At 32.9% G+C, this 14,772-nt stretch overlaps 3 protein-coding genes across 3 annotated transcripts in view; all 3 read left to right on the top strand.

The window, feature by feature from the left end:
• The window catches only part of LOC17876666 (putative cell division cycle ATPase), a 5,503-nt gene extending 1,316 nt beyond the window's left edge, over positions 1-4,187 (top strand). Inside the window, exons 2-13 of the mRNA XM_006282346.2 lie at positions 735-945; positions 1,036-1,071; positions 1,163-1,259; positions 1,343-1,385; positions 1,462-1,562; positions 1,654-1,718; positions 1,799-2,292; positions 2,375-3,151; positions 3,244-3,379; positions 3,467-3,535; positions 3,617-3,769; positions 3,849-4,187. Of these exons, the coding sequence (XP_006282408.2) occupies positions 735-945; positions 1,036-1,071; positions 1,163-1,259; positions 1,343-1,385; positions 1,462-1,562; positions 1,654-1,718; positions 1,799-2,292; positions 2,375-3,151; positions 3,244-3,379; positions 3,467-3,535; positions 3,617-3,769; positions 3,849-3,962 (2,296 nt within the window). The 3' untranslated portion in view covers positions 3,963-4,187. The remainder of the gene's footprint in view (positions 1-734; positions 946-1,035; positions 1,072-1,162; positions 1,260-1,342; positions 1,386-1,461; positions 1,563-1,653; positions 1,719-1,798; positions 2,293-2,374; positions 3,152-3,243; positions 3,380-3,466; positions 3,536-3,616; positions 3,770-3,848) is intronic.
• Positions 4,188-4,476: 289 nt separating this feature from the next.
• Positions 4,477-6,645, top strand: LOC17876952 (F-box protein At5g52880). The gene is made up of 6 exons (XM_006280901.2): positions 4,477-4,717; positions 5,453-5,607; positions 5,697-5,784; positions 5,875-6,005; positions 6,092-6,240; positions 6,351-6,645. The coding sequence occupies exons 1-6, from the start codon at positions 4,545-4,547 to the stop codon at positions 6,447-6,449; spliced, it is 795 nt and encodes a 264-aa protein (XP_006280963.1). The 5' UTR covers positions 4,477-4,544; the 3' UTR covers positions 6,450-6,645.
• Positions 6,646-8,910: 2,265 nt separating this feature from the next.
• LOC17876698 (probable membrane-associated kinase regulator 5) lies at positions 8,911-10,454 on the top strand. The gene is made up of 3 exons (XM_006280661.2): positions 8,911-9,894; positions 10,003-10,074; positions 10,176-10,454. The coding sequence occupies exons 1-3, from the start codon at positions 9,012-9,014 to the stop codon at positions 10,274-10,276; spliced, it is 1,056 nt and encodes a 351-aa protein (XP_006280723.1). The 5' UTR covers positions 8,911-9,011; the 3' UTR covers positions 10,277-10,454.
• The last annotated feature ends 4,318 nt before the right edge of the window (positions 10,455-14,772 follow it).

Raw genomic sequence — 14,772 nt, 5'->3', positions numbered from 1 at the left:
ATAGCTCGATCACAAATTCGAGTTCTAATGGCTATTATATCAATAAGATTTGAATGCATATTTGTAAAATGTGAAATCCATTCGTGTATTTCCATAAGATTCTGTCAGTACAAATCATTGATATCAAACTGTGTATACGTATCTCGTTCGTTTTCTACAATGATATTGTAAAAATATTATACAAGCTCGCATAATATTTCTAATTTTTTCATTATCCCAAATATTTATTTCAACATCCACTCAAAAACTGCCACGTCACCGTATCTTAAACATTGTTGTGTATCTTATATAAGATACCATATCTTAGATTTTAATTACCATTTTGATTTAAATTAAATCCCTAATTCATCTAAGATACACCTAACATCCTACCATTGAGGATGGTCTAATGAAAGAGAATGATGGGAAGTGGGGTAGGTTAGTTGCACAATAAGCATGTGGATGATTTGGCAAATGGAGTCAAGACAGAGAGAAAGAGAAATAGAAAGATTCTCACATGTGATTCTACTAATTTTGTTAATCCATTGTTTTGTTTCTGCTTCACTGTTTCTTGGATACTATTGAATCCAGTCTGTACTATGTTAGATTGCTTTCGCAAAAATTCTTGCATTTCTAGTAATGTGATGAGGTTGAATACAACAGTGTTACTGATCAGTTCAATTACTGAATTACAAATTCTCAATTGTAAAACTACATTTGTTACTGAATCTTGATTGTTCATTGTTTAATGGCAGCAAGAGAACTAGAGTATTACTGACAAGTGCAGCTTATGTTCATCTGAAAGAGTATGATATATCGAAGCACACTCGGAATCTTGCACCTGCGAGTAAAGCCCTTCTACTTTCCGGTCCTGCAGAATTCTATCAGCAAATGCTTGCTAAAGCTTTGTCTCATTACTTTGAATCAAAGCTATTGCTCTTAGATATAACTGACTTCTCTATTAAGGTAAATCAATCAATGCATGTTTGATATTTTCCCCATAGTTAAACAGAATAGCTCTTAAGCCTTTCTCTCCATTCTATTGTTTGGAAACAGATACAGAGTAAATATGGATGCACCAAGAAAGAACCTGTAAGTTCTTACTTGTCCTGCGTTTTTTATTTTCTTTATTCTGATGGGTTCAGAGTAATGATTCTGTTTTCTTCTCTTTATTGGTTTATAGTTTCACAAGAGGTCTATTTCTGAGTTTACATTGGACAAAATGTCGAGTTTGATGGGTTCCTTCTCTATGCTTTCTCAACGTGAAGTTGAACCAAGAGGTTAAAAAACAACACAAAACTCTTACCTTACTTTCTTCCTTCATAAGCATGAGCTAAAGAGTTAGCATTCTTGTAAAATGCAGGGTCATTGCGTCGACCCATCAGTGGAAATGATCTTAAATCAAGGTTTGCCTTTGTTTTCCTCGAAGTTAGTTTTATCGGTATTTTGTCTCTCTGAGCTTACTAGGTCCTTTAAATTCAGGAGTATGGAGAGCTCTAGTCGTCCTCCAAGACACAAAAGGAATGCTTCTGCTGCTTCTGACATAAGTAGCATATCTTCCCGCTCGTCAAGTTCTGTTTCAGGTTTAGAAACTGATTACTAGATCTTCTTTATACATTATATATAACTTCAGACTCTTAATTTGTTAATATATGTGTGTTTAATGGATTTTAGCTTCAAGCAGACGCAGTACAAATCTATGTTTTGACGAGAAACTTTTCTTGCAGTCGCTTTACAAGGTACCAAAAAAATAACTATACACAAATCTGCTAAATTGTTCTTCAAATAGATTTGTCACAATAGTCGTCTTTCTCTGCAGGTCGTGGTTTCTGTATCGGAAACAAGTCCACTAGTAATATACCTCAGAGATGTTGAGAAGCTTCTTGAGTCAGAAAGATTCTACAACTTGTTCCAGCGGCTCTTGAACAAGCTCTCTGGTCCTGTCTTAATTCTTGGCTCAAGAGTATTAGAAGCGGAAGATGATAGCCAAGAAGTAGGTGAAGGGGTTTCCGCTCTGTTTCCTTACAACATCGAAATCAGACCACCAGAGGATGAATCTCAGCTCATGAGCTGGAAATCTCGGTTAGAAGATGACATGAAAATGATTCAGTTTCAGGACAACAAGAACCACATTGCAGAAGTTCTTGCTGCTAATGATATCCAATGCGATGACTTAGCTTCGATATGCCACGCGGATACAATGTGTTTGAGTAACCACATTGAAGAAATTGTGGTTTCTGCAATTTCTTATCATTTGATACACACCAAAGAACCGGAATACAGAAACGGAAAGCTTGTAATATCTTCCAAAAGGTGAGTATAAGAATCTGTTTATTCATTCACAGGTACTAACTGAATTTTTCAAGTAGTTAACTGATTTGTGAACTTGCAATAGTTTGTCTCATGGACTGAGTATATTCCAAGAAGGCGGAAACAGATCATTCGAAGACTCCTTGAAGCTCGACACAAACACCGACTCTAAGCGAAAAGAAGGAGAAGTGTGTTCAAAGAGCGAGTCGAAATCTGGTCCTGAAAACAAAAACGAGTCAGAAAAATCGCTTCCTTCAAACAAGAATGACAATCCATTGCCTCCAAAAGCGCCTGAGGTTGTTCCTGATAATGAGTTTGAAAAGCGTATAAGACCAGAAGTTATACCAGCAGATGAGATTGGTGTGACATTTGCAGATATTGGTTCTCTAGACGAAACAAAAGATTCACTTCAAGAACTTGTAATGCTTCCACTTCGAAGACCAGATCTCTTTCAAGGCGGTCTTCTCAAGCCATGTAGAGGAATCCTACTATTCGGTCCACCTGGTACTGGCAAAACAATGCTTGCAAAAGCAATTGCAAATGAAGCTGGAGCTAGTTTCATCAATGTCTCCATGTCTACAATCACTTCTAAATGGTTTGGAGAAGATGAGAAAAACGTGAGAGCTCTGTTTACTTTAGCAGCTAAAGTATCTCCAACGATTATATTTGTGGATGAAGTTGATAGTATGTTGGGACAAAGGACAAGAGTTGGAGAACATGAAGCTATGAGGAAAATTAAGAATGAGTTTATGACGCATTGGGATGGGCTAATGACGAAACCCGGTGAAAGGATCCTCGTTCTTGCAGCGACAAACAGACCGTTTGATCTTGATGAAGCTATCATTAGGAGGTTTGAGCGGAGGTACTAAGCAAAATTTTGAAACTGCAAAATCTCTAATCAATCTTATTCAATATAACGTGACTGATTTTTTGTGTTGTCTTGTAAACAAACAGAATAATGGTGGGACTTCCTTCAATTGAGAGCAGGGAGAAGATCTTAAGAACTTTGTTGTCAAAAGAGAAAACAGAGAATCTCGATTTCCATGAGCTTGGACAGATGACAGAAGGCTACAGTGGAAGTGATCTTAAGGTTCTTATCATCTCTAACCAGAACCAGAATACATGTTTTGTAAAAATTAGTGGAAACTAACTGTTTGTTAAACTTTTGTATGAACAGAACTTATGTATCACAGCTGCTTATAGACCGGTTAGAGAGCTGATTCAGCAAGAAAGATTAAAAGATCAGGTAAGAAAAACTAAAGGAGCCTCTCGTCCATTCTTTATGGATCAAATCCTCTACGGATATTGAAATCTCTTGTTGGTTTAGGAGAGGAAGAAGAAAGAAGAAGCAGGAAAAAGCACGGAAGAACCAAAAGAAAAAGAAGAAGAAGACGCAGAAGCAGAAGCAGAAGCTTCTGAGGAGAGAGTTATTACATTGAGACCTTTGAACATGGAAGACATGAGAAAAGCTAAAAACCAGGTCTAACATCTTATCTCATTTTGGAAAGAAAAGACAAGAAATTGAAAACTAACTAGATTCTGTTGTTGTGTGTGTACAGGTAGCTGCGAGTTTTTCATCAGAAGGAGCAGGAATGAATGAGCTGAAGCAATGGAATGATTTGTATGGAGAAGGAGGCTCAAGGAAAAAAGAACAACTCACTTACTTCCTCTGAAAACTGCAAAAACCTACAAATGTGAATGTATCATGTTTCTTGATACACAAGATATATATATATAACAAATTACAAAAAAGATCATCCGGCAACATCACAAAGAGTCTTCAATTATTTGTTAAGCCATTCCATTTTTAGATAACTTTTTAGGTTCATCTTATTCTCTTCCTTTTTTTGGTTCTTAGAATTTTCCTCAAAACTGTGATTTTCTCTTATATGCTCATATTTATGTCATTGTGAATGTGTAGTTATATGTAGTAAACATATTTATATAAATATTTGCATGATTTTTTATATAAATAATAAATAGTTTAGATGCAGAAGACAGAAGATTAGACACAATTCTGTTACATAGAAATTTCATACAGTATATTACAAATTTATAACTACAACTAGAATGAGAAAAACCAAATTGACCCCAAAAAAAACAAATTGAAAACCAAAACTATACCAAAACAAAATCTGTACCGGTTCCAGTTTGATTTGGAAGTATAAAATAAGAATTTACACAAACCGATACAATGAAAAGAGAGCAAGACGATGATGATCATATGATTGTGTGAACCCAGAAGAAGAAGAAAAATGAAGAGATACCAAAATCTAATGGTAGGAGAAGCTCTCTCCAAAAATCATCTATACCCATTTGTTTGCAATGAACTCAGCTCCGTTTTGAATCTTGCTTACTCTCAATTACCCAAAAATGTCAAAGCTTTGATCTTTCAAGATACCCTCTCCGCTTTTCGTCTTCTTCCTGAGTAAGTTACCAACTTCATCTCAAATTTCGAGTCTTTAGGGTTCTATGATGCGATTAACTTAGGATTGTTCTGTATTGAGATATTTTTGTTCATTCTAGCTGAATTCATTCTTAGGGTTGGTAGAATCGAAAAAAATCAATAAAGTTGGGAACTTTATCGGATTGAATGTGATTTGATCTTTGAATGGCTTTACTTCTTCGTGCCGATCAAAATTAGCTTTGATTCTTTGTGTTTGCATATACAATTTGCAAACAACTTGGAAAACGTTTGTCTATCTTGAATATAAACACAAAACATTTGGATAATTCAATGTTGTATCTGTTGATGAATAGTCCCAAAGTCATACCAAAGGTGGGAACTTTAGTAGAGTATCGCCAACCATGAAGCAGAGAACTAAGACTAGTTGATGGATTGGTTCTTCTAAGGGCTTTGTTCGATGCCAATAGATGATGAGAATCGCTGATTCTTATCGTTTGCTTATTGCATTTAGCTTGTCAATTAGCAAAACATCTTGTATTAGATTGTTCTGTTCCTTGAATATAAGTGTGAGGGTTTAAGTAAAGACAAATTTTTTCCATTGGAACAATCCAACCCTTACTTTGACAGTGTGGCTGCTCAAGAGTACATAAGCCATATTGTGTATATGTCTCTTTGTTCCTGCAATTTTTTGCTTCCTTCTTCTAAATGTCTGTAACACTAACAGTTTCAGATTCTGTATTTTTGGTTTTCATTTAGCATAAACACATCAGCTGCTGTTTCAGCTGCTAACATTCTCTTGAAGAGCGTGGAAGCCGTGCTGCCCAAACAGAAGAAGAACTTAGCTATTGTAGAATTCAAGCAGGCAAAAGTAGCACTCACCAGACGCAGTAAGAGCCATGAGGAAGATATTGGTAGGTTTTTATATGTTATCTTTCTTGAAATCTCTTCTTTAATATCCTGAAATAATTCTTCACCACGTGCAAATCCTTTTTTCTTTCAGATATACCTTCACTTCCACAAGATATCCTTATTCATATCTTCAGTTTCCTCGATGTATCGTCCTTACTTTCCTCAGCCCAAGTGTCTCGGTAGTTCTCTCTATATTTCCGCATTGCAGAGTCATTTGCTTCTTCTTTCTCCTTCTATGTCTACATCTGTTTTGCTTTGTCTGTTTGTAGCTCATGGAACCAAGCTACGCATGATGACTCTCTGTGGCGATCACTATTTGAAGTTCACTTCTATCACAAACGCGTGATTCGTATTCAATCCGGTATTGATTGGAGAGAAGCCTTCAAGAAAGCATATTTCGGTTAGGCTTTTTGTCCACGGTTTTATCATTCTCTTTTTCAGAAACCACGCTTTACTCTATGTAAATTCTAAAGTATACACTTGCAGCGGCTAATTCATCCAAGGCGTTAAGATCTGGCCGAGGATACTGCAACTACTGTGATTCTATTGTTTGGCACGACAACTTGAGATGTCCGAACAAACAATGTCGGTTGAAATCAGGCAACAAGTCGGTCGACCTTATATCAACTCACCAGGTAAGAGCTTTTCCTCTTTCAATAAATGTTTTTTCACGGCTTTGTCACTTAGTTTGTTACTTTTTGAGCAAGTTATCTATCTGTTTTTGATGGGGTTTTTTTCTTTACAGGTTGTGAACTATTTACTGGGGGTAGCAAGTTCGTCTGATGAAAGTGAATCAGATGATGAAGCCGTTCCCGGACTATGGGCTTATCCTACACTACACTAATTTCGTAGCTTCATTTCAGTGTAAACTTTGTTACTCTTATATACACACATTCATATTCATAGTTAATAACTTAATATACAGAGAAAAGACAATAAAAAAGGAACGATTAAGCCAATGACTACACAATGTCAATGTTTTTCTTATGTACATATAATGATAATTAGTCGTGGAAAGCATTTACATTAGTGGTTTTTTATTTTATTTTATTTTATTTTATGAAGCACATTTTTGTTAAGATAAGAGCTAATATTGAATTATATCTTCAAGCTCTTTTTATGTTGTTAAAGTATATTCATAATCACCTAATTTTTATAGGCCAAAAAAAAAACATAAAAGTTCGTTCAACTTCTAATAAACAATACAATGTTATGATGCATACATACACACAATCCATGAAAATTTCGTGGATGTAGTTACTAACGTATGAGTGGGCATAATAACTTTTGTACTATTCTATAAAGTCATATTTAGGTCTAACTGTAAAAGCACTTTAGTCGGCATAGCTCAATGCTAACCTTAGAAAACTTTTGTATAGTCAAAACCAAAGAAAATAACTATTGTATAGTCTTCCTTTTCGTCACAAACGATTAATGAGTTTAACTACAGCCAAGTATAAATGATTTTGGTTTGTTGGTTTCATAAATCATAATCATAGTTTTGCTGCATTGAGAGTAGCAATACCATTCCAGGACAAAGTTAGAAGCTTAAGATCGAATCGAAAATACATAAAAACAAAGTTGGGAAGCATTAAAAAAAAGTATGAGACAAAGTTAGGCTAATGAATTAACTAATTAAAAAGTAAAATATATCGCTTGTTAAAGTTATAAAACAAAGTGTTTAACAAAGAAGAAAACCAAAAAAGGGCAAAGCGAGTACGGTTTGGTTCTTTAAAGTATAAAGTGAAAGAGGTGTAAAATTTTGAACTTGACGAAAGAAAAGAGCTTTTCAAGTCAAAGCTTTTGAGGTTTAAAACCTTTGATACACACTCATATACATAATAAAATGTATAAAACAACTTATTCTTTAAGAGTAGAGACAAAAGGAAAAATTGAAAGTATGGAATGGACCAGCTTATGCTTTTGCCATGGAAAGAACCCCCCAAGTCATATATCTTTAAACACTACAGCTAAGGTCAGAGTTCAGACCGTAAGAGAGCTAGCCTCTTCTTCTTTTTGTCATTCTTATTTGTTTTAACTTTTTTTTGTTAATCTTCATCTTAACAAAAGGACCTTCCTTAAATTAAATTAATCATGTATAATAATTGAGTTTATTAGGTATATATGAGTAAGAGTCTATTTGAGGTTTTTTTACAACCGTTTAAAAAGATTAGGGGAGTTTTTCTTTTCAGTTTTGCTTTTTTTTTTATTCCATAGAGTTGGTGTTATTGTTGATAAGGTAATATTAATGTACATTTATTAAGATTCTAAAAAATTTAGTTGAAAATTTATACTTTTTTCTCACGTAAGGATCAAATTATTTAAGTTGGGTATAAAACCATACCCTTCAATCCTACAAAAATGTATCAACCATATATGGTATTTTCAAAAACTTCGCCTGGTCACATAACCCAAATTGTAATTTTGGTTAGCAATTCGGTTAGCCCTATTACATGTGTAGGCAAGCGTGTTTTTTTTAATGAATTTGTCCATACCAGGCTAAAAATTACAAGTGTGGCAAGAAAATTAGGGTGTAGAGGTAAGTAGACCACAAAGAGAAAGAATGTGCCAGCCTAATCTATAATGTGAATAAGCAAAGGCTTTAGGCTTGAACAGTTTCTTAAGGTTTGAGAGGACTCTAAAACATGTTTTGAAGGTGAGGAAGAGAATCATGTTGAGGCCAAAAACCACGAGTCACTCGTTAGCTTTCACTTCCGGTTGAGTACGGAAGGTGCTGAGGTGCAAGACGAACGTAGGTCTTTATTTTAATCTAAATGCTAAATGTTTTATCACATGAAAAAGAGTTAATGCTAAATGTTTTATCATATGAAAAAGAGTTAATTTTTAGATAGAAAAAACATGTTTTTTTAAAAATGTAAATAGCCTATTTTACAACAAAAGAAAAAAAAAATCTCAAAAGCACTTTAGTTTAAAGAAAAAGCTACTACCATATGTGTGTTATGGCATAGAAGGCTAAATAAATGAAGACAATAGATAGAACAAATTGTTTAACCTGTGCAACAACAAAAAAAAGAGCAAAGTGTAAAAGAAAAAGAAAAAGAAAAAAAAAAGAAGCAAAGAACAAAAAAAGCTTCAAAACCAAAAATATAAAAAAATTACTTTTGTATTTTTTCCTTTTTTCCCTTTATATCTCTCTATCTCTCTCTCTCAAAAATGCCATTTTTCATTTCTCTTTTCTTCTTCCTTTACAAAACACTAAAAAATAAAAATAAAATAAAAAAAAGATTAAAACGCAATTTCGAAAAAGCTCAGACTTCTCTTCTCTTTCTTCTTCTTCCTTTCTATATAAATCCTCACTTCTCCAAATTCGTTGACAAAGCCAAACTCTTTACTCTCTCTTTCTCTCTCTCTCTCTTTCAACTCTAATCTCTCTCTCTCTCTCTCAATGGAAGCTCTTGGCTTTATGAAGTTCTGGTTAACCAACAACAACACAACCATCAAACCCCGCCGCGAAACCAGAATCTCAGAATCCGCCGTCGATTCCAGTTCCACCACCGCATCAGAAAGTCACGAACTTGACCTCTGTGGCGAAGGAGACGACTCCTTCTTCGAGCTCGAGATCTCTCTCTCTGATTTCAAAACAGAGAAAGAACAAAAACAGAGACTCGAAACCACCACGACGTTCTCTGTTTCTAACAAAAGCAAAATCCTCCCTTTCGTCGAGATCACCACAAAACCACAACAATCTCCGATCACTAACCTTAAATCCGGCCAAAAGTTTCGAGCTTTCTCCTTCAAGAAGTCAAAATCAGTCGACTCTGAGAAGTCAACAACGACGACGGAGAAGATTAAAGAAGAAAACAACAGAAGCATCAACGTCAGGTTCAGAACCGACGACGAAACGACGACAAGTTTCAGAAAAACGACGAGCATTGCGAGATTACAACAAACAGACGACACGGTGTTCGACTGCTCTGTTTCCCCTGTTTCTTCCTCCTCCTCGTCGTCTTCTTCTTCTTCGAAGAGATTCTTCAGTCTCATAAAGCCTTTATACACTAAAACAGCTAAGAAACAGAGCAGTGGTAGCGGAGTGTCTTCTTCGATTTCATCTCCGACGTCTTCACCGGCGACGAGGGAGAAACAGAGGAGGAATCTTCCGGCAGGGATAAGAAACGTGAAGAGACAACTTGGGAAGAGCCGGTCAGCGTCTGCGGCAGTCGGAGTGATGTCTCCGGTGAACAGAGTCATCGATGAGTCTTTCCAAGTTCAACAAGATGGGATTCAAAGTGCGATTCTTCATTGCAAGAAATCATTTCATGGCTCTAGAGGTATGTTAAAAAAAAAACAGAGTCTTTTTTTTTTTTTTGATAAGTTTCATAATTATTAATTAAGAAAAAATAATTAATGGGTTTTAATTTGTTTTTTATTTATTTCAGAATCTTCTTTGTTATCACGATCTACTAGTGAATCTTCTTCACAAGAGAAGCTTAGTACTTCATCGTCTGAAGGTAAATTAATTTTGTTCTTATTTTTGGATGATTTTATTACAATGTTAAGTGTGATTATGTAGAAATAGAAATGCTAATTACAATTTTTGTTTGTTTTGCAGATTCGTATTTGTTTTCAAGAATTGCAAGTGATTCAATGTCGGAAAAATCAATGGATAGCTTGAGTTCGATTAAGGAACAGAGGGAGAAGATTTGCGATTAGGGTTTAATTTTTTTTTGTTAAATATACTTATGAAGTTAGATTAGATCGCAGGAGTTTGGTGTTATTTTGTAAAAATAGTTTAAAAAAAATGAAGATGATGATGACAAAAACAGATAAATCTTGTAGCAGTGTCTCAGATTAGTGAAGCCTTTTGTATAGTGATGTATCATTATGTGAATCCTGACACATTGTGAGAATTTAACAAAACAATATATATGGTAAATATATATATATATTTATTACATATCTCTGTCGTCTTCGTTTGTCATCACACACACCTCATATTTTGAGAAAAATAATACTATTATCTAGTAACATATCTAGTAACAGTTTCTTAAAACTCACAAAAATGTTGATTTGATCTTTTTAGATGATGCTGTTGTTAGGTAATTAACGAATGATTCGAGAACAAGAACAGTAAAATACGTTCACCTATAAACCAATCGTTCTTAATGTAAATGTTATAAACGTAATGATACTGTATTTTTTGCTTAACCATAGCCATTGTATTTTGTACCATAATCATATACTGTATGGAAACAATACAAACATTAATGAATTTATTTATGCAGAATATTTTTTTAAGAATTTACAACAAGGAGTAATTGTTTCAAATGAATGTATCTATAATTATAAATAAAAAAAGATAGCTGAAGTTATTTAATCCAGTTTATTATTTTACGCAGCTGTTTGGTAATTTGCCAATTACTGAAACACCTATCAAAAAAAGATTTACTGTGTTGTATTGAACATATCACTTACTATTAGGTTAGGAGCCTAGGAAGGTGAGTAGTAGTAGAAAAAAAACTAAGATTAATTAACAATCAAACTATATGAAAAACTCAAAAAATTAAATGAACCCATCAAACTAAAGTGAACTTTTCAGATTGCAATTTTCCTACTGTGGAGAAAATGTTAATAAATAAATAAAAGTTAGAACTTTAAATTAATGGAAAAGATATGTATATATATTATCACTTTCGCATATGGAAGTGACTTGACACAGTCACTGTGTCCATTATTTTTCCTCATTTTTCACAACTTTTATTTCTGCTAAGCTCAGTTTCCAAGAAAATATATAAACATGAAATCTGACAGTACTAATTCATCATCCTGACCTATCTGATGGTTTTTTTACCTTTTTCAGATTCTCTTTATTTCACATAATCTAATTCTGATCTTTTGAATCGATGTTTCAAATTTATTTTGTCACCTACTACAACGTCCTCAAGAACAAAATTAAAATTCGGAATTAAAGCATAATTTACACAATGTTTACTCCACTTGAAAGTTTCAGATTTTGGACGGCAATAATGGCCAGCACGTAGAATGTCTTTTTTTGTTATATAAATGTTTTCATATATGTTAATCAGTTTTATGAATATTTTTGGCTGTGTGAACTACAAAAATCAAAGTGCTAAGTCAACTGAATAGTTTAGTATTTTGTTAAATTTGTGAATGCATTCCTTTCTTGACTTAGAATTTATTTTGTTTTTGGATTTAATACAACAAGCGTTAGCAAACGACCAAAACGAGTGACATAGTATTTTATTTAAGGTTTTATTAAGACAAATCTTGCAAGTGAGTGTTTTTGGATCCCACCACAACAACCGACCAAAGTCATCTAACTAAAGTCCGGACACAAAAACATTACAAAGTTCATATAATCGTAATTTCTTCTTTCTTCAAACGAAAAAAAACAAAACAAATAGAGTAAAAAAATGTTTTACCCAATTAATGGGTGTAAAAACAGAGAACATGAGACGATATAAGTACTTTATGGTTTGATAATGTGTCTAATTTGCTAAAATAATTATATTTGAAACAAAAGAAATTAATAAATTTTTAATTCATCCTAATTATTTGTCGATTTTAAAAGATTGACATTTTGACCTTTTTATTACTTTTTTCTATACATTTTTTGAAATTTTCATGCACTTTTTTAATATAAATATATTACCTCTATAGTTTAATTAAAATAAGACTTCTACAAATTTCTTAACAAAATATGTACTTTTTACTGTCTACATATTTTAATCTTTGATTTTTATTTCCTTCAATTTCAATTTTGTTTTAACAAACATAACTCATAATTCTAATTTAAAATTAGTTACGTAAATTTACCTTTTCAAAGCTATTTACTATGGAAAGATTAAGCTTTAATAATTAATATATTTATATCATTACAAATTGTGAACAAATGACAGGCTAGGTAATTTGTTAAAGTTGAATAGTAACAAAATTATTTATCTCCCTAAAAATGTATGTTTCCATAAAATGTTTTTTACTTAACTCAATCTTAGCTTTAGCCTACGTCCCAATATTGGATACTAAAAATTTCCTCATTCAGAGAAAAACACAACAAAGTAAAAAAAATAGAATGACCCTTTAACAAAGACCACGTGGTCTTCTAAACACATGCTCTCAAAAGAAAAGTGCAAGAAAGCTCGCAGAGACACGAGTAGAGCCACGAGACAAGAGCCCTCTGCTTTACGTCTTACGTGTACTTAGAACTGAACAACCCGAACCGGTCAAAGTTAAAAGACCGAGAAGATGGTCTTTCTCAAAACTATATTTTTCTCACGCTACTACTACTACTATTATAGGATAGATATACTTGGGACTAAGTTTGTAACAATTAGGTCGATAATAAATGTAAGATATGAATATTCAACAAAGAGTTTTTATGACAGTTTGGTTTTTGGGTTGTGTGTGAGATAGGGAGAGTTGAAGAGAGATGCTTTTGTGGTGAAGTGAATCACATCATTACACAAACACATCTTTACGCGTTTCATAAATTTCTGTAAAACTTGCTCCACCACTTCAATATGGCGTTCGTTACAAGCTCTGACCATCGTGTCCTCTTCTTCTTCCACTCATATTATTAGTATTTTTTCTTTTTTCTTTTTGCCTCGTTACTTTAATTTCGTTCTTTCAAGTTACAAGAAAACTTCTTCATTGTATCATGTATTGTGTGTATGGACCAAACTAACTTGAGAAAAAAATGCAATAATTTATCGTTAGTGTCAATTTGGTTTCTCTTTCATTGATTTAAAACGTAGTAGTATGAATTATCGTTTTCGAAATAAAAGAGGAGACAGAGATGGTGTGAAAATGTTGACCTTGGAGTTGGAAGTAGCCCGACTGAAAAAGTGTTGGGTCTAATCTAAAGTCTAGGTCGATATGATAACCACTCAGATGAATATTTGACCTACTCCTCCCTCTTGTGTTACTTTTTTTGTATTTCCCATTTATATAAAAACAGTAAAGAAAGAAAGAAAAAAGAACAATCAAGAAAGAAAGAGAATAGTGGAAAATTTTCAGATCTTATTGTTCAATCATCTTTTGTGGTTCTCTCTCAAGTGTCTCTGATTGATAGACTAACCATAAAAATCAACTGATTCAGTTACCAGAAGAGACAATTCACTGATCTTCTCGACACGATCATAAACCCTACAAGTATATCCCACCAAAAAAATGTATAACTTTAAGTTGAAGCATATGATTCCTATTTAACGAATTGAATCTTATTTTTGTTCAATATGTCTAATAGTATATTGTAGCCTTTAACAGACGATTTTTTCAGTAACACTTCGTAGATATATTCAACTATATACTTAATATAAATTTTACAGAAACCTAAAAATTATTTATCTGTAGACCATGCATGTGCAAAGTTCGTTTGATTTAGGTCAGCATAATAAATGGTACAAATAATAAGAACGAAAACATATAGAATGGATAAAAAATAGTATATGGTTGAATGGCTTTTAAGTATATAACAAGTTAACAACTAACCCTATATATATATATATATATATATATATATATATATAGATAGGACTAATAATAATCATATTTAACAACCAGCAGTAATTACTTTTGAAAAGGAATAAAAAAATGTTTTCTTGATAACGTTATTATTTTATCAGTAATGTTTTTAAATAATAATAATATTTATATCTCTTACTCGATTTCAACCGATTTATTAGTGAACAACATATACCAAAAAAAAATCAAAATTAAATAATTTAAGTTCAAAGAAAAGTTATAGAGAGTTTTATGAGTTTGCCATTTTTGTGACCAAATTTTTGGTTTTCTATTCTTTTTGTAAAATCTTATGGATTTGTCATTTTCAGATTATAAAATGTGAATAACCATGCGTTTATTAAGTATGTTTTTAGCAAAAGAAAATCAAAAGATATTTTTAATTAAAATTTTAAAAATAGCAAATTCATAAGATTTTAGCAAAAATGACACATTCTTAAAATTTGTTCTAAAAATTTCATTTTCCACAAGAATCCCAATTTATAGTTGTTACAAAGCTCTTTATGATAACATCATGATGCTACCTTGATATTTATTATATGGATATGAGTTTATCAAATTATAGTTTACTAAATAGTAGTCTCATTCTAGTACATGTTTGCAACATGTTCCCCAATGTTCCAGTATTGTCTTCTTTGGCTGTTGGTCCATCTTGAGAATTAAATATG

Source organism: Capsella rubella, unplaced genomic scaffold (assembly GCF_000375325.1).
Source record: "Capsella rubella cultivar Monte Gargano unplaced genomic scaffold, Caprub1_0 scaffold_8, whole genome shotgun sequence".
NCBI classification, from domain to species: Eukaryota; Viridiplantae; Streptophyta; class Magnoliopsida; order Brassicales; family Brassicaceae; genus Capsella; species Capsella rubella.
The sequence above is the reverse complement of the archived record's forward strand: the minus strand, read 5'-3'. Positions and strand labels throughout refer to the sequence as shown.